Source organism: Convolutriloba macropyga, chromosome 4, assembly GCF_964194025.1.
Source record: "Convolutriloba macropyga chromosome 4, txConMacr16.3, whole genome shotgun sequence".
NCBI lineage: Eukaryota > Metazoa > Xenacoelomorpha > Acoela > Convolutidae > Convolutriloba > Convolutriloba macropyga.
In genome coordinates, this window is record NC_134471.1 from 52,350,693 (window position 1) to 52,374,027 (window position 23,335).

At 37.2% G+C, this 23,335-nt stretch overlaps 1 protein-coding gene across 1 annotated transcript; it reads left to right on the forward strand.

Annotated features, from left to right (window-relative positions):
- Window positions 1-931: 931 nt before the first annotated feature.
- LOC142337740 (cyclin-dependent kinase 7-like) lies at window positions 932-18,687 on the forward strand. Its single transcript, XM_075387219.1, has 9 exons — window positions 932-1,120; window positions 6,037-6,150; window positions 6,250-6,379; window positions 7,495-7,579; window positions 12,154-12,278; window positions 12,693-12,836; window positions 13,165-13,359; window positions 17,726-17,881; window positions 18,213-18,687. The coding sequence occupies exons 1-9, from the start codon at window positions 1,066-1,068 to the stop codon at window positions 18,337-18,339; spliced, it is 1,131 nt and encodes a 376-aa protein (XP_075243334.1). The 5' UTR covers window positions 932-1,065; the 3' UTR covers window positions 18,340-18,687.
- Window positions 18,688-23,335: the final 4,648 nt, after the last annotated feature.

A 23,335-nucleotide genomic window follows, 5' to 3' on the forward strand; every position in this document is an offset into this window, starting at 1 on the left:
TTGATAGGATTGAAACCAAAGACCATATTCATAAATAAACCTTACACAATCGTGCTGCCTCTCTTTAATTGCTTTACATCTCTCATCTTCACAAAACTTCTAATATTTACAAGCAATAGAACTAACGTTGTATTAAACTGATTGTACATTTACATCTGCTCAATTAAATTCAAGTCTGAAACTTGGAAAATTTTCCTCAGTAACTCCGAGGTTTAAAGTGCTTTAGAAAAATCCCCAACCCAACCCGTAACCGTACACAGTGCACGGATATTACATACTTGTAAAAGTCATGAATGAAAGCTCGCACTGCATCGAACTACCTGACCTCACCAGCGCCAATGGAGGCACGAAAGAAGTCTTTCGGCTACAGAAAACAAGAACGGAAAAAGCTAGAAGTGAATTCACCTTCCGAAACTGCAGACTCGCAAACCGATTAGAGGAACATGTTGAATTCAGTAGACCTCACGGACTCAAGAAGAGACCTAATATGGGAGTTTGTCAATAAACGATTTTGCGATAAGAACGTCTGCACTTGGCAAACCTTTTGCGACTGCCATGTATGCAGAAATAAATGGACTCTTTTAACAACTGACGACTGGGCATAAATCAGCCCTGCAGCAAACCCGCTGCGAATCCCCAACAACAACAACAAAAACAAAATAACATCTGAATTTGGCAAGTTGCTTGCAAGTGCAGCCGTTGCAAACATCATTTACACTTATTCCTGGGTATGCTACACTAATCAATAATAGTGTCTCTCTTTCTCAATGTTTTAAATCTGAAGTGAGGGAGAGACGCCTATCAGCTGGATCGTCAACAACAGCAAGAACTGTATAAAGGAAAGGGCTCAGCAGTGATGTGGCGTTTTGAAACTTGCGTGTGAGGGTTCCAAGTTAGAAAACAAAATCTCGGTTTGCAAACTTATTCTTGTTTTTCAGATAAGTTGATCCACGTTCTCTTGTTTTATTCGACACGTAAATTGTTTTGGAGTGCCAGTGTTTCTTCAGATGTTTATACCGGCTTATTCTGTTTGCTTCAATTGGTGATTGTAGGCTTTCTGTGGGCATGGACTCGAAGCAGATTAGTCTGCCTGAAACTGAAGACGGTGATCGTCTCGAAGGTAAGAGGCACTCCAAATTTAGTTAATAATTTAAGACTGAATACGATCTACCCACTCTCTAATTTACTCCAATATGTCTTCTGACCGTATTCGAAAGATACCTCGTTTATGTGCCATGCATGATAAAATAATAGAGAATTACCAGATAAAATTAGATTCAGGACAATAACTAGAAAGGAACTTTAACCGGCAATTGATCTATGGGCGTTGAACTATCCGGGTTTATGAGATAACAGATATAATAATGCTCTGAAATTACAATTTGAATTATCTCATCAAGTAAGAGAAATAAAAATTGGAAAACGTTGCATAAATTCTATCAAGTCTGTCTTTAAATGCAAGGAGATACTAACCAAGCTTCAGACAAATTAAGCTTGTGGACCTGATAATGTTGGAAATACAATCCTGAAAAACCTGCCAACCCTCTCAAAATCATTGCATATAGTTTTCCAAGCCGCTTTAAGTGAAAAAAGCTTTCGACAGCGTACCACACGACAGGTTACTAGAAAAAGTTGAAGAGCTGCAAATCGGCGGAAATTTCTTGAAAATCATTGCAAGTTACCTCACTGAAAGAAAACAATATGTAAAAATTAATGAATGTAAATCTGAAATTTTCCCAGTTACTAGTGGAGTCCCGCAGGGGTCACTCTTAGGTCCTCTCCTATTTATTATATACGTGAACGATCTGCCAACTCGAGTCAAATTATGTGACGCTTTTGGGTATGCTGATGATTTCAAGTTAGTATCAACTCAGCCAGCTGATATCCGAACAGATCTAGAAGCCATAGAAAGCTGGTGTGAAGTGAACAAAATGAAGCTGAATGAAAACAAATGTTACGTCTTACCAGTAAAACAACAGCAAAACAGCGAATACCCTTTCCAGCTAAATTCTAATTTCCTAGAGAGCAAGTTTGAACAAAAAGATCTGGGTGTCATATCTGCAAAACTCTCTTGGAGAGCAAATAGTCTAAAACGATGTCAAAAAGCTTCGAAAGCTTTCTATTTTCTCAAGCGAAACGTATCGGTTTTAGCAAACACTAGAACAAAACTTAATGCTTACTTGGGAAATGTCATACCAGTAATAATTTATGCCTCAATGGTTTGGTTTGTTAACAAAACAGAATGCAAAGAAGTAGAACGTATCCAAAAGAAAGCCACGGCATGAATTCTCAGTAGTTGGGAAATGAACTATAAAAGTAGAATGGCAAAACTCAAGCTTCTGCCACTATCATACTACTTCGAACTCCATGATTTACTAATTCTTTTAACTTTGTTGGGAGGCAATTAACATCAATTTGCCAATAAAATTAAACGAATGTGCAGTAAATACACGACGAAATGAGCTCATAGCAATTGATAAAACTCGTACCAAAAACGGATGAGAATTTTTGGATTAGATCCAGCAAGCTACTGAATATCATTATTAAAAGCGCTGACATTGAAATAAAGCAGGTTGACAAACAATATCTAACAAAAGTTTACTGGAATTACTTCGAAAATTGCTACTCTGAAGTCAACTCCTGTTCTTGGACCTTGCTCTGCAATTGTGGCAGCTGTAACACAATTCAGAAAGTGGTCAACTCTACCCCTCAATGATGGGTGCAAACCCTTGTGCACACTACACAGAAGCCTAAACTCTCTCTCTCTAAACACAGAATCCAACTAGATGCACTGAAACAAGTCAATATCTAATCGATCATTGTGTTGCCTCGAAAAATCAAGTTACTAGGCACCTTACTAACTCACCGGGTGATAAAAATGTGTTTCCAGAAAGATTTGTACGCTTAACTACACAACAGGAATCAATTTCTCAAAGTTGACGATGGGTTTTCTAGTGTCCAAAGTTTCAAAGAATGTGTTCCCTTGAAGATTTCTATGATTACCTACAAAACAGAAATCAATTTCTCAGAGTTGATGACGGTTTTTCGAGTGTCCACTCGAGCAAGAAATTCGTCACCAATGGAATGCCAGACCGCTATGGCGCACCAGGACGTTATAATCGAAGGCTCATTTCCTGAACAGTGAAAAGTGGGCCAAATAACTCCTGTACAAAAGGGGGCAGCGGGGACGTTTATGAGATAACAGATATAAAAATGCTCTGAAATTACAATTTGAATTATCTCAGCAAGTAAGAGAAATAAAAATTGGAAAACGTCACCTGCTACCGACCTATTAGTCTCTTGTGCTGTGTGTCGAAGGTATTGTGCGTCGAGAGACTAATCGTCAACGAATTGTACCACTTTACTCAACCTAAATTGCAACCAAGTCTGTTGGATTCCGAAAAAAGAGGTTAGCGAGATGGCAAATGCCGATCTATCAAAATGCACAAACTATAGGACGATGGAACAGTAAAGGAGCTAGGAATTATCGACCTTGATTTCGCAAAATCATTTGATACGGTGGTACACAAAGTACTCATTCATAACAAGAGTTTGGAGTCGGCGGGAAACTACTGAGACTCTTAGCTTCATACCTCTACCAGCGCGAAGAACAAACCCAAGTAAATTGAACGGTATCAAATTTCCTACCAGTCACAATTTCCATAAGGCTCCTTGCTTGGGCCTTTACTGTTTCTAATATTCATCAACGACTTACCCGAAGAAATAAGCAACGGCTTTGGATTTGCTGATGACTTTAAAATTGTCGTTACCAGCAAACACTAGTCAATCAAAGAGAGAAGCAATAACAAAGTGGTGCAAATCAAACGGCATGAAACTGAACGTCAAAATTGCCCAATTCCAAATCTGAAGGGGGACCTTGATAATACCTTGTGTGACCTTGCGCGACACTACGCAAATAACGCGACAAAGCACCAGGAGTAAACTCAGCATCCCAAAAATTAACTACAGAAAATGGAGACAACTTCTTTGCCAGATCAATTTCCTTTAATGTTCTGTCAGGACACCTTAGCAAACAGAACCAACAAAGGAACCCTCACGAAAATATTCTGGAGCTTCTTTATCGACAAATATGATGGAAACAACCCCTGCACCTGGAGACTTCTGCAGATGCAACAACTGTAACCACAACGGAAAGCTGACATCAATCAATGCAAACTTCAAATTAAGCAAACTTGTCTGAGTGCAAAACCTTGAGTAATCTCTAAATAATATTCTACTACTACTAGTACCGCAGGGGTCCGTGCTATGTTCGTTATTTTTCTGCATCTTTATCAATGATTGGTTCTCAAACGGTGTGTTCAACTTGCTTGTTTACCTCGTTCTTGTATAGCGTTCAGTATCTATATCTCATGATCCAGCCTTCAAGATCTTGATGTCTTCAAAAAAAATGATCGGATGGATCTGTGACTCTCTAGGAGAGTATGTTACCCAGCTGAGAGTATTGAAAATCCTACCTGTGCCCCCTATATGTTCAGGCGAAAGAGACTCCTTCAGTCACTCTCTTGTGGAGTCGAGTCAATGACGTGATAATCTCGCCTGAGAAAAAAATTGAGGTCAATAGAACCAAGGACTTCTTTAATCTTCCGATAGTTCGAACTCAGAAGGCAAAAAGCGAATTCAACTCCAGCCAATATGTCTGAAGAACAGAATCATGAAAACAATGTGAAATTTTGTTGAAGAAAAATTCTCTGAAATCAGTGTCTGTCTGCACAGCAGCTTCTGTGTGTCCGTTCCAACCGCAGGAACAAGTGAACAGTTCTCTATAAGAATCTCAGCGGAAATATCTTCAGAAAGCGGCTAAATCCTCAACAAAAGCAGCTTCTCAAGAGTTTATCCAAAGAAACATGAGTGCAAAGTTAACAAAGATCTTGCTGCAATAGAATGGAGGAAACAACCATTGTAATGGTGCTGACAATTGCTTTGGATCTTTTCCTGCTGTTTTTGAGAAATGTTCAACCATGCAAACATGGTTGACAGAATAGCTCAGAAAATTATTATTGAAAAAGTGTTGGGCGTCTATGATTCTGACACATAAGAACAGGTTAAATATATACTAGAATTAGTAAACAGAAAACTGACAAAGGAGCACAACATTTTTTATTGAGCTTTTCAAAAACGTACTATTCTTTGAGCTTTTTGTTGCCCACGTACTAGGAATAATGAAAACTGATATCAGAAAAGGAGTAATTATACTGATAAGAGTAAACATAACCGAAGTCAGAACTGAGAATGAATATTTTTTCAACAGTTCGTGATGAAATAGTAATCTTTAACACATTTTTCGCAACGCTGGGAATAAGCAATTATCCAGATGTTGCTAGTAATGTTTTGACAATATATTTTACCGGTTAATTTCGCGTTCAGGACGTTAATTAGAAAAGAAACCTACACTATATCGATCTACTCTTGATTAATTTCTTCAAATCGTAAGTTTGTATTCGCAGTTTGCCTTGAATGAATGCCCGCGCACATTATCTTTTTTCAAGGATCTGTTTCCATACCTACATATAATACGCAATGTGCATTTGTCATTGATATTGAAGGAGGTGAGCTTTGATATTTTAATTTTGCAGTCGTAAACTCGAGATTTATCAAAAACATTGAAATTCGTTTTCAGTATATTCAACAAAAATTGCCTGCTGTGGTGCCCCTGCTGTGTTTGCTGCCGGTAAAGAAAAATCTTTCCTTATCAAAACGCAATCAGTTGTGACCGAATACTGCTAATAATACTGCCCGTATTTATAAGCAGCATCTCTGATCATTATGAAAAGATACTCATTATCAAAGTATAATAAGAATTGCTTTAATACTATTTGTATCTCAAAGAACTATATAATGGCAGTCCTCGAGGACCGAGTTTACGAGAGCCGCCATAAGTTTTACGCTTTTGCGGGGCTGCGACCTTTGTCTCCGGTGATGTAAATATTCTATAAGGCAACACTTTGCAGCTTCCAACTTCTGTAGCGTGATGCAACTTTCAACTCATCGGATTTATCAATTTTGACTCATTCTCAGGGAAAAATACTTCTGTGGCTGGGGCTGTAGCCGATTGGGACAAATGGGAGGAAAAAGAAGACGAGATTGAGTCGGAGGGACACTCACTGAGATACGAAAAGATACAGTTCCTTGGTTAGCTCAATTCGACTGATTGAAACGCATTGTCGTGCACAATCCTGCATTAATACACAAGTTGTTGAACAATATGAATAGTGCGAATTTTGTTACAAGGTGAGGGTCAGTACGCGACTGTGTGGAAAGCAAAAGATTTAGAGAATGACAACAGGATAGTTGCAGTTAAGAAGATCAGTCAAGGCTCCAGGGAAGAAATGAGGGACGGGATCAATCGTACTGCGATAAGGCTAGTAGCATTTGCTTTTCCATCCTCCAAATGTTTAAAACTTCAACGGATTAGGCGTCACAAAATACGGTGTCCAAGTGCAAATTTTTAGTGCTTAAATATTTTTGCAGACAGTTTTATTCTCTTAGTTAATGCAGGTTTTTCATTATTCGATTTTGTTAGGTTCTCTGACCGTGTTTGAAAAACAATCTTGGAAGCGCTTTCAAATTTTAATATCGAAATATAGAAAAGTGTAGTTATTGGACATTGAACGCACATGTAACCTCTCTTCATGATGAATATAGTGTATTGATGTATAATGCGCTTCGAATTGAGTAATTGCGGAATTTTACAGCCCAAGTTTTTTATATTAATAATGATTTTGGGGCCATCCACAAAGAAGCAGCTGGGCAAAAAAGCAAAGAATGATGATACAGATATTATAAGGTGACACTAAAGTGTTCTACATACCCTAGCTATTTTACCAAAAAATTTTTGATGGCTGTCATTAAAAACTCGGTACTGTGATCTGTATGGAAGGTTAACCTCATCATAGCTTGAAGCCTTAAATGTTTTAGTAGGAAGTTAGACATAGTTCATGACTCCGGATGTTACTGTCTGGAAGCAGCATAATTTTTAATACTATATACTCCAAGTTCAGCAGAGTAGCGCCATCTGCACAGTAACTGCGTTAAAATGGCTGAAACCAACCACTATGCAACCAATGTAAATTACTGCTTTTAAAAGCTCATTCAGAAAAAATAGCGAAGCATTTCTAGCTCACCAGTCATCAGAGTCACTGAGAATATCATCGAACTACCGTCACCTTCGTACCATATGGTACTGGTGCTTTTTGGTACGAAGGTGCTGCTTTTTAGAAATCAGGTCCCTTTTCGTTTCTTGAATTTTAAGCGGATGGATCAATCATGCGCCGAAATTATTATAAAATATGAGATTGGGTGGTCGTATTTGCTAGGTTTTAGCATATTAAACGGTTGGACTCGTACAATGAAATCTCGCGTTTTCGAAACAGGTGATTTTCAAATGATTAAAGGTGGTTAAAAATTCGAATGATAGTAAGTTTGTCGTCATGAAATGTTCAAGAGCTTTAGTTAATGTGTTTTATTCCATTACAGGGAGATCAAATTCATGCGTGAACTGAAACATGAAAATGTTCTGGGACTTCTGGACGTGTTCGGAGGAAAATATAATATGAATTTGGTGAGTGGAATATATCTGGATAACATAGAAAAGAGTAAATGCCTAACATACACATCGTTAGGATAATGAATGAATGAAACAGGACTCGGCTTCTTGATCTAGCTTTATTGCAACTCTCTACATTTTAGTCCCAAAATTTCCGTATAAATTGGCGTATACATTTCAAATCAAAAGCGACAAAATTGGTTTCTGTTTTCGATTTATCCTATTGTAGTGGCCACCAATGATTAGCTAGTCTTGGTTGCAATATGATTTTGCTGTATTTAATTCAACGGCTCAAAATTGACTGATTGCATCGCAGCCTAATGCAAAACGTTTTGAGGTGTGAACTCGTTAATGTAAAAAATCGGACACGTACGGTACATTTTTTAAACCACTGACATACGGAAATTTTTTTCTTCAGTTTTGTTTTGCGAATTATAGCTGTTTTTTGGGGATCTGCGAGGTGTATTTAAGCTTGCGTTGAATCAAAAATTTTCATTGATTCTGGTAAATTAAAAGACCAATTCGGTTTTTGTGCCGCGGTGTTTGCGCTAATTTAAACAGAGATTTTAAATTTAAGTGCGTTCCTCGTTGCTGCTGCGGTTGTATTTAATTTGAATAGTTTATACTGGAACTGTGAAGTACGACTGACTTTGATTCTGATGTGTTATACAGAAATTTTGCAATGGCTGAAATCAGTAGCTTGGTTTTGTCCCTCAGTTGGAGGGCTTATGGCAGGTTGTTCTTGTGAATTTTTTTGTAGTTTCTTTAAACAAATAATGTTTTGAGCGTTTTTGCCAATCAACGATGCAGATTTGTTAGAGATTCAATAGTCTCTAATTGACGTCTCACCAAAACTGTAGGGTATGTTCGGACTGGACCCCCACCTTTTTGACTCTACCTATTTCTTAATGAGGATATCGTCTTTAAGTTTATGCTTGGTAGTTTCCTCAAGTGGTTGGAGAAAGTCCTTCGACGTTAGTAGATATTATACTGTGAAGTCTGTTGTATTATCAGACAGCCATGTTGAAGCGTCCTGAACGCCGTGCTCATTTGCATTGATCAGGAACAGTTGCGTTTTCTTTCTGAGCATTTGCTGGCAATATTTATTATAGCTGCGAAGCTGTAAGCTGAGCGTAGCTATATTGCGGTGCTCTTGGTTTTTTTTGTTTCGTCGTCTGACGCTTCATTTTCGTTTTACATTTGTTCTAGAACATTCTGTCTCGTCACTGCTTAAATGGCTTTTTCGCGCTTGATTTCACGCTTTCTGCGTGACCTAAATTGCGGTTATTCAGAAACAGAATCTGTTCCTAAAACAAAGTTGATTGTAAGAAAAAAGATTGTATGGTCCGATAGCCGAGTGGTTAAGGCGACTGGCTGTTAATCCGGAGATCGCCGGTTCGAGACGCGACAGGGAAAATTTTTTTGCACCCAAAAACAACCTCCTTTGAAATAAACTTGTAAGTGTTATAGGCGGCGGCGATAACTATTATCAACTCACTTCTGTATCTTTTTCCATCTGTATTTTACGGCACGCAAGTCTATTTCGCAGCTATTCCGGCAATCTGCCGGCTATGTTTATTAATAGCTGCCGTCAGCCTCTCAACGGCTATTATTTAGGCGCAAAGAATTTCAATTGTATTTGGGCGCTGTCTTTTTTGAAGTCAAATTGGAGTAGTGATTTTGGTCACGCCGAAACAGGAAGTGGAGCGAAAAAGCGAGTAGTTTTGCGGCGTGAAATTTTTTCACTCTAATTTTGAAGTAGAGTGAGAAAACGGTGTTTGAACGAAAAATCGCTAGTGGTTTTTGGTTCACATGCAGCCATTTCACTTTTATTTATTGCTCTCAAACGAAGTTTGCAGCAATTATATCAGTCCTGTCGGTCTTTTTTAATGCGATTTTTTGCTTGACCAATTTTTCGTCTAACGCATTTGACTTTTCGTCCTGAAAAACGATCATTTGACTTTTCGTCTCGTTGATTGGTGCTAAATGTTGATACTCATCTAATATTAGAAATTTATATTGTACTTTGTTTCCTAAATTGTATCCAACTTTCTATGCTTTGTTTATAAAGGCATTAGATATTTACAATCTATCTTTTTGCCAGTTGCGCTAGAGTTCTCTACTTAAAAAGATAATCTTTACATGTTTAATTACTCTGCAACGAATTTTGAAGCAATTATAATAGTCCTGTTGGTCTTTTTTACGACTCGAAGAGGAGTATTCGTAGTCTACAGGTTTTTAATTGCTCTCAAGCGAAGTTTGTAGCAATGATATTAGTCCTGTCGGTCTTTTTTATGCGATTTTTCGCTTGACAGATTTTTCGTCTGACGCTTTTGACTTTTCGTCCTCAAAAACAGGATAAACAGGTAGCGCCCAGCGGGCATTAAGTGCTCTCAGAGCCTTTCAGCTTTGTTTCACCTCAAAATGTTTTCGAGATTTATACTTATGGTGTGAAGGGCGGTTCTTGAAGGGAGATTGAAGACACCCCCACTGATGACCCCCCCCCCCCCCACTGTTGCCCCACCCCAGTGTTGCCCGCCCATCCCCCATCAGCCCCTGTTTTTGTTTGAAGCAAATTTCTTTTTCTCCCTATTGCATTTTTCACATATGGCATTTTGACTTTGATTTATTTTATTATGATCTGATTTTACGATTTTCTTCGAAACGGTTTTCCCAATTCACTCATAGTCCGTTTTAGGTCTAGTTCTTTGTTTAGTCAAAGAAATTTCTTTGATTTATTCATACGTCGAGCATTGCATTACCGCCCCATCAGCTGCCAACCCAATCCACTCTCCCACGTACCCCAAACTCACCTACCCACCCATCAACCCCCACACTTACCCTCCCACCTAACCCACACTCACCTACCCGCCCACAAACCACTATGTACCTACCCCATAGTCACCCCTCTAACCCCTGCCTTCATACCCCACACAAACTTAACCCCCTCCATCTACCTGCACAGTTATTCTTAGTTTCATTAAGCAAATGTTTTTAATTGCTCTTAACGAAGTTTAGCAATTATATTAGTCCTGTGGGTCTTTTTTAATGCGATTTTTCGCTTGACCGATTTTTCTTCTGACCAGTTTGACATTTCTTTAAAAACGGGGTAAGCAGGTAGCCCCCAGCGGGTGTTAAGTGCTCTTAGAGCCTTTTAGCTCACTAGCTTCCAAGTATGCGATTCACAGAAACTGTTTGGGAGACTTATTTTTATGGTGTGACGAGCGGTTCTTAGAGGTTGACCCCACTTTTGCCCCACCCGCTTTTAAACACGGTTGCCCCACAACCCCCCTTCAGCTCCCGGTGCACCCCACCCCCCCCCCCCCCCCGCTGCGCTCAACTCGCGCCCCTTCATTTAGGCTAAAGCTAGCCTGGCTATACCGTGGCTAGCTGCTGACAAAGCCAACTGCTCGCCGGTCGTTTGAGAGCAATTTGCCCGACGTTAGTCGGTTATGTTTTGGGTTTTCTTTATTTGATTTTTCTGATTAGGCTGCTCTGTGGATTATGTTCTACGACTATTCGCGTTATTTTTTGTATTTTACTGGTTCCTGTTTTAATGCAAATCTTCGCTTAACCGAGTTTTTAATCGACTTTTACGCCCTTAAATTTTTGACCAATCTGACCTGAATTTCTCTGATTTCTTATTTTAAGCAGCTGAAGTTTAGAGGCGGAAGTTTTCTACTATAAATCAAATGAAAAATGCGCTAAAATTAGTTTTTTTTTTACTTTAAGTCTTAGTAGTGGTATGAGAATGACGTCATTTGAGGCACCTTAGTGAACTTCAAGCCCCTGCTCCTTCCGACTACCCCCGCCCCCTCCCCCACCGGCTGAAACGGTCTGTAATAGATTAGAGCTCCTACTTGTCGTTCGAAAGCAATTCTTCCAACGTTATTCGATGATGTTCTAAGTGCTTAATTGCTCTTGAACGAGGTTTGAAGCGATTGCGGTAAACGTGTGTTTTTAATAGAAAATTTGGATCTATTCTGTTCCCCCACCCAGCTTAGTGAAATGTATTATTTATGACCCCCAGGCACACGTGCATTATTTGTACATAGTAACGTGCTATATAACAACACATAATTTGTAACTGGAGATCATAAAAAACACGGGGGGGGACAGATTAGATCCGAAAAATTTTGCTTGACCGTTTTTGCGCATTTGCTCTGAACATTCTTTGATTTGAGTGACATTTCCACACTTTAGTTCATAATATTTGAGTGATCTAAGTTGCTCTCGTTTTGAAAGAATGTTTGTTGTTTAAAGCACTTGCGAGCGAACAGAAAATGAAGGCACTGTAAATGAGGGGTTAAGATGTCAGACTGCCAACTTGGAGGTCAGGGGTTCGAATCCCTGTGGGGTCTTTTTTTGCACCCATAAAAAGTTTCTAAGCTTCGCCCCCTCTAAATTAAACTGCCCTCCTCTGTCGTTCGAGAGAAATTCAGCTGACGTTAGTCAGTTTGTTTATATTTTGCCTAGCAACGTGAGATACTCTCCAATTTCATCGAATTCAATTCAGCCATTAAAAATTGATTGTTTTAATAAGAAAATGCTTAAACCGTTTCAAGAAAAGAATCCGTGTTATGTTGCAGGTGTTTGAGTTTATGGAGACAGACCTTGAGCATATCATCAGAGAGTCGGATATCATCATAACAGAAGCGAATATCAAGAGATACCTCATCATGATACTCCACGGACTGGAGTATCTATACGCCAGGTTTCGAATCTCATATTTTACACTGTTGATAAATTGAATTTGATCACCTGTAATTGCTGTATTTGAACCCTTGTAGTATATGGTTATTGCAATGGATAGTAGTAACTCTTCACAGACTATAAAAACCACTATTAGTGAAATATCGAGTATTAGTTTGTTCAAACAAGCTTATTAAAACAAAAAACAGTTTTTAGAAGAGAAGTGAATAGTTTCTATAGCCCCTGTATATTGTATTTAAACAAGAGAAATTAGTTTAATTACCAGCGATTATCACCTAAAAGGACGTGCGGGAAAAATTGACAGATCTGAAGGCCAATAGATATGTTTGAAGGCGTAGCGTATAGGGGGAAATAACGGAAACAATGTAACTTTTTGTTGTTTTTGACCATCTGCTTAATATAATCTTTTGTTTAGATGGTTGTTGCACCGCGATTTAAAGCCAAACAATCTCTTGATAGATCCAAATGGTGTTCTGAAGTTAGCTGATTTTGGATTGGCCAGATTCTTCGGCAGTCCCTCCAAACTCTTGACGTCAGAAGTTGTAACCAGGTGGTACAGGTGAGCAATAAAGCTATAGTTTATAGGGCTATTTTTTGTTGTTTTGTGTTGTAAATGATTTTTGTTGAGGAAGCGATGAGTTCTTTATGTTTAACAAAAACAATGAAGATTGTAATCTAGATCCCTTATTTTGTAAAAGCCAGCCAGACTTTTTATCTATAAGTCTATAATCCTGATCTTAAAGTCTTTGAAAGTTGCGTCAACATTGCCCACTACAGCTATTAATTCATACGTTGTGTGAGAACGGGAGAGGAAAAAGTTTCTCTTTTTCTGTATTAAGCTTCCAGAATTCACTTTATTCATCTCAAGCTTCCTTGTCTAATTTCAGAGCGCCTGAGCTTCTTTGGGGCGCACAGCATTACGCTACTGGTGTGGACATGTGGGCGGTCGGGTGTATTGTGGCTGAATTACTGCTGAGGGTACCGCTTTTCCCCGGTGATTCGGACCTGGAACAGCTAAATAAAATTTTTTCACTTAGGGGAACGCCGACTGATGAGGAATGGCCAAATCATAGAAAACTCAGGTGAGATACCAGTAGATGTATTAACAAATCTTTGTGCCCCTTTGCAACAAACAGTACCCGTTCTATATTAAAACATAATGATATTCTGTCTAATAATACATCTTAAGTAACTGTGAGGGCGGGGGGGGGGGTCCTGTTCATATTGATGTAAATCAAATCTTTAAAGTAAACCAGGAGGCTCGTTCTTGTGCGTTTGAACATGATGTTCCGACCCGCGCTCATCTACATTTTTGAAATAACTGTCAACCAAATGAAGAGATAATCAAAAATAGATCTTTGATTTTTAAAAAAATGTTACACAGACTACTGAATGAATTGCATAATGCCATACCTCATTACAGCGCTCACGAGATCTCACGCCATTGATAAGACCACGGGAGAAAAAATTAAACAATAAAATAAGCAATAAAAAAAGAAAAAAAAATCGTTTTACGGCAAAAATTCAACATCTTAACTTAAAAGAACCTAGTAACAACATAAAAATACAATCAGAAAAAACCTTAACTACGCAAATTTATTCTTTCGTCAATACAAAACAGATGGGACTTTATATTAAAGAGACTAGGTTACAAATCGACAAAAAGAGGCAATAATGAGGCGAAATGCAAAAATCAACCAATATTTTTTAAACCAAATATTTACAAACATCTTAAAAACCATTAGCTTCTAACAGAAAAAATTCTTCATAAATTTACTGAAAAACATTATAGAATACTAAAAATATTTCTAAAACCAATAGAATCCGTCTTTGGTTAGATTAAGCCACAGAAACGGACTAAAGATTAAGAAAAATTGAAAAAATTACAAAAAATTTGCCAAAACAAATTATTGAAGCCATTAAGATCTTTCGCTTTCATCAGAATATTATGTTTTTTATTTCAAAAGTTAATTAATCTTTTTCAGTTAAAACTGTACTAAAAGATAAAGTATGTTCACTCAGACCTCATTTGGAAATTATTGGGTTCTGTTATTACGTTACGAAGTAATATCAAAAACCACTTCAATTTTCGTACTATATGGAAGTGGATGTGGCCCCTCAGTTATGCGAATTAGAAACAAATTGACAAATATAACAACAAAATTAAAAAATTTTGAAAACAAATAATATCAAAAACTTAAGTCTATTTGCCATAAACTAACTGCATTGAGTATTTTCATTCGTTTGACGCTCAGTTAGAAGCTTATGATACCTCTCAGCGCTCTACGACTACATCATCAATAATTCATCACAATATGTCGTATGACTATGAAAACGACAACAATTAAGGCAAAAACCAAAAAATCAGTAAAGTGCGAGAAGACAGTGTAGAAGCCATTAAAAACCATACGGTTTTCTCTGCAATTTTTATCAAAAGTCTATTGAAAGTCTTCTCTATGCCAATGGGAATTGCCATTAATACGATAATGTGATGAGATTTCAAAAGTTAAAGAAATTTATGAAAAGTCGTGGAATCCAAGTCATGATGAGAATAGTTAGAAGATAAAACGCTAACCAGAATAATATTGCTTGAAGTAGAAAGGAAGTGGGTCTTGTCAACAGTGAGACTGACTTAAAGTTCACAGAAATAAGTTAAGATTGGTTATTTTTTGAAAAAAATAATTTTTGAAAAATATATTAAAAGTTTTCGAAGATATTCTTTCGAAAAAAAAGTGTTTTCGACAAGTGTTAACTGCCGTTAGCTCTCTAATCAGATTACTACATAGGTTCGGATACTGCTCTTTGGGAATCCTATTGCACTTTTAGTCAAGGAATCTGTGTCATAGGACTACAAAATTTTAAAATCAGGATCTATAAGTCTGATCCTGATCTTAAAGTCTTTGAATGTCGCGTCAACATTGCCTACTACAGCTATTAATTCATATGTTGTGTGAGAACGGGAGAAGAAAATTGTCTGTTTTTCTGTATTAAGCTTCCAGAATTCACTTTATTCATCTCAAGCTTCCATGTCTAATTTCAGAGCGCCTGAGCTTCTATGGGGACGCACAGCATTACGCTACTGGTGTGGACAGTGGGCGTTCGGGTGTATTGTGGCTGAATTACTGCTGCGGGTACCGCTTTTTCCCGGTGATTCGGACCTGGAACAGCTAAATAAATTTTGAAAAAATATTTTTCAAAGAAAAATTTTCAAAAATATTTTTTCAAAAAAAAAGTTTTTTTTCGAAAAGTGTTAACAGCCATTAGCTGTCTGCTCAAATTACTACATAGGTTCGGATACTGCCATTTGGGAATCTTATTGCACTTTTAGTCAAGGAATCTGTGTCATAGGACTACAAAGTTTTATTTAAATCTCAAAGAAAATCAAAATTTCATTAAAAACTAGTCGCAGCCATAAAAAGAGTGGTTTCTTAAAACCAAACTATTTGTTCATTGGGCATCAATTGACTTCAAATAAGGTTTGCCATGAAGAAAACCTGGACTTGAAAGGAAACTAGTCTCAAAGTGACTTCAAAAAAATTATAAAAAAAAATTTAAAATTGTTTTTAAAATATCAGCTCTCAAAAGGAAATCGATTTTTTTTTATAGAAAACTTCTTTATGAGACGATACTAGCCTTTTAATGGCCGTTCGTCTGTTAGAAACACAAGATTGTTTCATTTTGTAGCATAAAAAGTAATTTTGAATTGATATTTTTATAGGAAAAAATTTTGAATTTGAGCAAAAAAGTGAACAAAATCATGCCAAACATCACGTGTTCACACAAAACTTTAAACCTCGATAACTCCTCGAAAAACACGAAATTCAAAAACCCTTTTCATTCCGAACTTTACGCTGGACGAGCTTTTTAATGATATAACTCACATTTCTCTACGATGAATATATCGATCGGCCAAAATTGTCTGTACAAAAAAAATCCTTTTGAGTATATAGTTCCTCCCCCCACAAGTGGGGTCGGAACGACTAGGATAAGAAACTTTCAGTGTATCTGAGCGTCAAAATGTTAAATGTTTTGCTGCTTATTGGCAGTTCTGTGGTCAAGTTAAAAAGCGTAGACATCACCCAATGAATTCAATAAAAAATGCAGCTTTGTAGCTTTTTGTCTTTTTGGATCTATTTTGTTTTGACCCCCCCCAGATTTGTTTTTTGACTTTCAATTTAAAATCTTTCATTAGTTCCTGGCAATAATAAGGCTGTAATTCTTCAGACGTCAGTCGAAGACCATAATTACTGGGAGCTATTTGACCTTAAGTAATTTGATAAAAAGTGCTTCGGTTATTTTTAGTAACTACCCTCCGCCAACTGCTTGCAGTAGACTGCCAAAGAGACCCACAGTTGGTCAGAAGAGGAAGAAGTTCCAGGCTGAACACGGCTCAATTGCCAAACGTCTCTTCAGTGATGACAGTGGTTGACTTGTGCACTGGCAATAATTCAAGCTTATGTTTTTATGCCTCTCCAGATGTTTCTACGTTTCAAGTTGATTTTTCAACAATGTAATTTATCATGGAAGCGCAATCAGAACGCAAGAGATCTGTATTATTAATTTTAAGTTCTCTTGGTTTTATCAGAATGGGATTTGCTGAGAAGGGTTGCGGTGCTAGAAAACCTGGACTTGAAAGGAAACTAGTCTCAAAGTGACTTCAAAAAAATTTTTAAAAAAATTGAAAATTGTTTTTAAAATATCAGCTCTCAAAAGGAAATCGATTTTTTTTTTAGAAAACTTCTTTATGAGACGATACTAGCCTTTTTATGGCTTGTTTCATTTTGTAGCATAAAAAGTAATTTTGAATTGATATTTTTATAGAAAAAAATTTTAATTTGAGCAAAAAAGTGAACAAAATCATGCCAAACATCACGTGTTCACACAAAACTTTAAACCTCGATAACTCCTCGAAAAACCCGAAATTCAAAAACTTTTTTATTCCCAACTTTACGCTGGACGAGCTTTTTAATGATATAACTCACAATTCTCTACGATGAATATATCGATCGGCCAAAATTGTCTGTACAAAAAAAATCCTTTTGAGTATATAGTTCCTCCCCCCACAAGTGGGGTTGGAACGACTAGGATAAGAAACTTTCAGTGTATCTGAGCGTCAAAATGTTAAATGTTTTGCTGCTTATTGGCAGTTCTGTGGTCAAGTTAAAAAAGCGTAGACATCACCCAATGAATTCAATAACAAATGCAGCTTTGTAGCTTTTTGTCTTTTTGGATCTATTTTGTTTTGACCCCCCCCCCAGCTTAGTGGATTTATATCTTTTACGCCCCCAGGCGTACGTGCTATTTTTTACATAGTAACGTGCTATATAACAACATATAATATGTAACTGGGGGCGTAAAAAACGCTGAGGTGCAGCAAAACAGAATAGATCCGACTTTTTTTATTTGCGTTCTTTGAGAAAAATTCTTTAAAATCCCGTTTTGCTTTAGATATTTTGTGCAATTCAAACCCCAGCCTTCAACTCCGCTGGGACATGTTTTGCATACGGCTTCAGATGAGTTGCTTTCCCTCACAGAAGTGATGTTGGCTCTCAATCCTCTCCAACGACTCTCTGCATCCAAATCGCTACAAATGACCTTCTTCAGGTACTTCGTCCAAAAAATATTCGAAATTGCTCTCGAAAGAAATTTGTTGTGATTATTTGTGCCCATTATAGGTTCCCTTTGTGAATTTGTTGGTTGCTTTTTGGGTCTTTTTTAAAAAATTTTGACTTGTCGATTGACAGATATGTCGAAAGATTTTTTTTGAAAAGCTTTTGTTTTGAAAAGATTTGTTTTTTGACTTTCTATTTAAAATCTTTCATTAGTTCCTGGCAATAATAAGGCTGTAATTCTTCAGACGTCAGTCGAAGACCATAATTACTGGGAGCTATTTGACCTTAAGTAATTTGATAAAAAGTGCTTCGGTTATTTTTAGTAACTACCCTCCGCCAACTGCTTGCAGTAGACTGCCAAAGAGACCCACAGTTGGTCAGAAGAGGAAGAAGTTCCAGGCTGAACACGGCTCAATTGCCAAACGTCTCTTCAGTGATGACAGTGGTTGACTTGTGCACTGGCAATAATTCAAGCTTATGTTTTTATGCCTCTCCAGATGTTTCTACGTTTCAAGTTGATTTTTCAACAATGTAATTTATCATGGAAGCGCAATCAGAACGCAAGAGATCTGTATTATTAATTTTAAGTTCTCTTGGTTTTATCAGAATGGGATTTGCTGAGAAGGGTTGCGGTGCTAAATAAACTGTCAAAAATTATTTCTGTTGAACAGGAAAATTCCAGTTATGTTGAAATTGCTTTTGAAACTTTTAATTTTGTTGAAAGTGATTTTCTGTTAATTACTGAGAAATTATTTTGTTGCTGCATAATTATTTGAAGTGATGAGCTGTTTCGTTTTGTTTTTGATCTGAAAGTTTTTTTAGTTAATTATACTTCAAAAACCTCAATGCTTATTACAAACTCTTTCGGAATAAAGCCTGTCTCAGCATAAATAGTTGATGATCTGTATGTGGAAAGGTCGTCAATTTTTTTTCATTAAAATATAGTATAGAAGTCAAGTTGTCAGATTATGTACAATGATACGGAGAAAGGCCGACTTTCTAACTGATCTTTAAAAGTTAGATAAAAAAATTCCGCGAAATAAGAGAACTGAAGAAACGTGGCAGTGTTGATTTACGTCTACAATTTTTATATCATATGTCACCTTTAAAGTGGTCTTTCATAAATTTGCGATGCCAAAAAATTGGTTTGTAGCAGAGCAAGATCCAAATTGAGTGGTGGTTTTAGAATGAAATCAAGAACTTTATAGTTGTAAATTGTGTGTAAATTGAGGTTATCGCTCAATCTAATTCCGAGTGATTTGTCATTAGGGCGGAAAATAGAGGTGGAGTGGTTCCATTTTAATCTTTTCAACCCCAGTGACAAATCATACAATCTCTCAGAATTAAACTGGGCGGTAACAACCTCAGAACTTTCAGAAACCAGTGACGATGTGCTAAGATTGAGGGTTTTTGGTGGTCAAAGTTCTTGATCTTTCGGCATCCTCGTCATTGCGTTTCTCTTTCTGCTGAGTTGCAAAAAATGATTTGCCGCCTGTTTTCAAGCATAAAATAAGGAAGCCGTCCCCGGCAAAGTTTAGTTTTGAGTGCACGACACGTTTCTGGATCCGTTCAGTTTAACACGAGATAATTTTAAAAATGTCTTTATTTATAACAAGAGGCTCGCACAAGAGGCTCGTGCGAAGCTCAAATTGAAGCAATTTTCCCCGAGTATTTTTGAGTTCAACTTTTATTCGAAAACTGAAAAATTTTGGATAAACAGAATGCAGCGAAAATTATTTTTCAGTGTAAAACAACCTTTCAGTGTCTGCTAATGGGAACCCACAGACAAATCAAATATGTAACTTAGAAATTATGGTCGACAACTGTGACAATTGGCACAAAATTCAGCCCCTATTTATTACCCCAAATTACCGCACTTTTACTTTCATAGTGATCACATTTAATTTATAACTTCCATGACTTCTCATGACATCCGATCATTACTCACTATTTACTCTGATAATTTACTTCTTCAAAAGATCAAGGGTCAATAGATCCCACATAACAATATGAGAAGTTGGGGACAACTCATTTCATAAATAACCAAGATGTAAATTAGCACGTGGATGAGGTATGTATATCTTTTACTTTAAAATATTAACATTATACTTTCAATACTCCTCCTATCATGCTAAGCGTTTGTTCCGAGAAGAACATCACGAAAAAGATATACTTTGGTCTTTCCCAATGCTTTTGTAAGGGTGTCTGCTGGCATGCGATCGGTAGGTAAGTAGTTTAGCTATAATAGTCGACTTTCGACGAAATTCCGCTGGAAGAGCACTTTTAACGCAAAGTGCTTTTTCTTTCCGTGATTCATCGAATTTTTACTAAGAGCAATACAAGCTTGATTGTGTACAAAGACGTTTACTGGCTGATGGATTTCTAAATCTAGTTCTCGTAATAGGTTTACTAAGTGTACGGCTCTGCTTGCCTCGACTACAGCGTTAAGCTCAGCTGCAGCTGTTGAAGTAGATACACTTTTTGAACCTACTAGCCCAACTGATTGCACCTGAACTTTGTTGGGTTTAAAACAATAACCACCTGTACTTCTTCTATTGTCTATATTGCCTGCCCAATCTGAGTCTGAAAATCCCGTCAACTCGAGTTTCTCGCTTTTTCTAAAAATCATCTTCTTACTTTGTCCCTTTTAGGTAACGTAAACACCCTTTTGCTGCATTTCAATGTCGCCTTCCAGGATTTTCTACAAAAGAACTCAATAAATATCTAGTCTACTTGTTAATGCCAAATAGTTCAAACTTCCCACTATACCTGTATAATCACATGATTGCATTTATCTATGCTCATTGCCGCCTATTTCTGGTGAATTCAATTTTGACAGTTTCCGGCTAACATCTAATGGTGCTTCCAGTGTCTTTGATTCGCTCATGTTAAACTTCTCTAGCAATTTTTCAACATAAGTATCTTGACTTAGCATTATTTCGTTTTCTGTTCGGTCATTTTTTATATTTAATAACCAACTAAGATCTCCGTAACTTCTAATTTGAAAACTCTCACTAACTTTTTTTCAGTTTTCACAAAAGTCTTCCTGCAATCCTAATATCACCATATCATCTACCCAAAGACACACTATTCCCTCTATACCATTTTCACCTTTCTTTAGAAAGAGACACTCATCTTGAAATGCCGCTGTGAACCCTAATTGGCTGCGAAAAATTTTGATTGTTAAGTACCAATTTCTACCGGACTGTTTTAATCCAGATAAACTTATTACCCCAAATTACTGCGCTTTTACTTTCATGGTGATCACATTTAATTTATAGTTTCCATGACTTCTGATGACATCCGATCATTACTCGCTATTTACTCTGATAATTTACTTCTTCAAAAGATCAAGGGTCAATAGATCCCACATAACAATATGAGAAGTTGGGGACAACTCATTTGGTAAATAACCAAGATGTAAATTAGCACGTGGATGAGGTACGTATATCTTTTCTTACTTTAAAATATTAACATTATACTTTCAATACTCCTCCTATCATGCTAAGCGTTTGTTCCGAGAAGAACCTCACGAGAAAGATATACTTTGGTCCCAATGCTTTTGCCGGCATGCGATTGGTAGGTAAGTAGTTTAGCTATAGTAGTCGACTTTCGACTAAATTCCACTGGAAGTGCACTTTTAATCTATCTCCTCTTTCATTTCTTTAGCTTCAATAATCATTTCATTTTCGTTCAAAGTTACGTTCCGAGATGTTCTAACCTTAAAGATCCCATTTGGAATATTTACAAGATGAGTCTTTCTATCGTCTGAAGACTCCAAAATTCCCTTTTGGGAAGTTCTATCAATCTTGCCTCGGAAACTTTTTTCAACTTGAACAAAAGCTGAACAACCAAACACTGATAGGTTCTAAGTTTGGTTTCCTCTTGTACATTGCCTCAAACGGTGTCTTCTGAATACCTGAATGGAAACAAAAGTTTTTAATTTCACTTGCAATATTAAGTGCATATATCCAATACTCTTTTTCTATAACTGCCTGCTCTTAAAGACATTAGCCATTGGGGTGATTGTCCCCCAATTCCTCTGAACTTTTCCGTTTTCTTGTGCGGTGTATACGCTGCCGAGAACTCCAGTCTAACACCTTTTTGTCTACATAATTGTTTTATGTCATTTGAGACATATTCCCCTGCCCCATCACTTTTAAGGTTCCTGGTTGTCCTATGTCCACAAAGAAATGTTCAACTTTTCGAATGGCCTCATCCCTTAACCTCAACAATTAAAGTTTTTGATACCTGCTAAAACTATCCATAAACACTGTTGCGTACCTGAGGCCATCGACCGCTTCCGCTTGGATGGGTCCTAAAATGTCGGTATGGACTATTTCTAGGACTTTGGGTACTGGAAGCTTCTTTGATTTGTTTAACTGACTTATTTCACAGTTTGATAAATCGTGCTCGCTTAGTTTTAGTCCCACTACGTGATCTTTTAGTTTTTAAATGTCCTCAACATTATGGCCCAGAGGCTTATGCCAAAAACTAAGGGGATCTCCGTTTGCTAAATTGCACTGCTCTGAGGTTTCTGCGTAATCAATGTTGTTCCAGATAAACAGACTATCTCTTTCCTCTCAAAGAAAGTCCTACCAAAGAAGACCTCATTGCCTGTTGCTCTAAGTTTTTATACTGATACTAGATTCCTTGTATTGTTGGGAACAAGCAACGCATTACTTAATCTTATTTTTCGCTGTGAACCATTGGAATCAAAAACTGATTTCAACTGTTCCTTTCCCACTAATCAAGCTTTTACTGCTGTTTGCATTAGTGATGGTACCAAAATACTCCTTGTATATATCTATGAACAATTTTTCATCTTTAATCATATGACTTGTAGCACCTGAGTCCAAAACTGGCTCATTTGCAAGGTTGCTTTTCGACGTTTGAAAGAAGGAAAGAACTCCTCTTCTTCCTCTAAAGTCTGCTCCTCAATTAAATTTTCTGAACCTCGGTGGTTCTCTTACTTTGACTTACAATTTTTTTCTCAGGTTTTTGTTGCTTTCTACAAAATTTGACTATATGTCCGTGCTCACCGCACTTAAAACATTTCATTTGGGAAGCTTTGGTTTGTTCATGAAATATTTTCTTAAGCCTACAGTCTTTTGCGATATGTCCCGTTTTCTGGCATTTGAAACATTTCCTTTTATTATTGAAGAATACGCTCTCTGTTTTCGTTTTTACATTCTCATCGAAGTTTATCCTGTCTCGTTTAATTTCCTCTAGAGTTTTCTCGTCTTTGCTGTACTTCACATGTGTTGCGACATTTTTTCATTGATCCCTTCATACACTAGTGTTAAGTTGTAATTCATATCATCTGCTCTGGTGAGATAATCTGCCATACTCACTTGAAGTCTTTTTAAGGCTCGTTAATTGTGCTATCAATTTGTGTAGTTGAGGTCTCTCGAAACTTTTGAAGCGTTTACACAGTACATCCCGA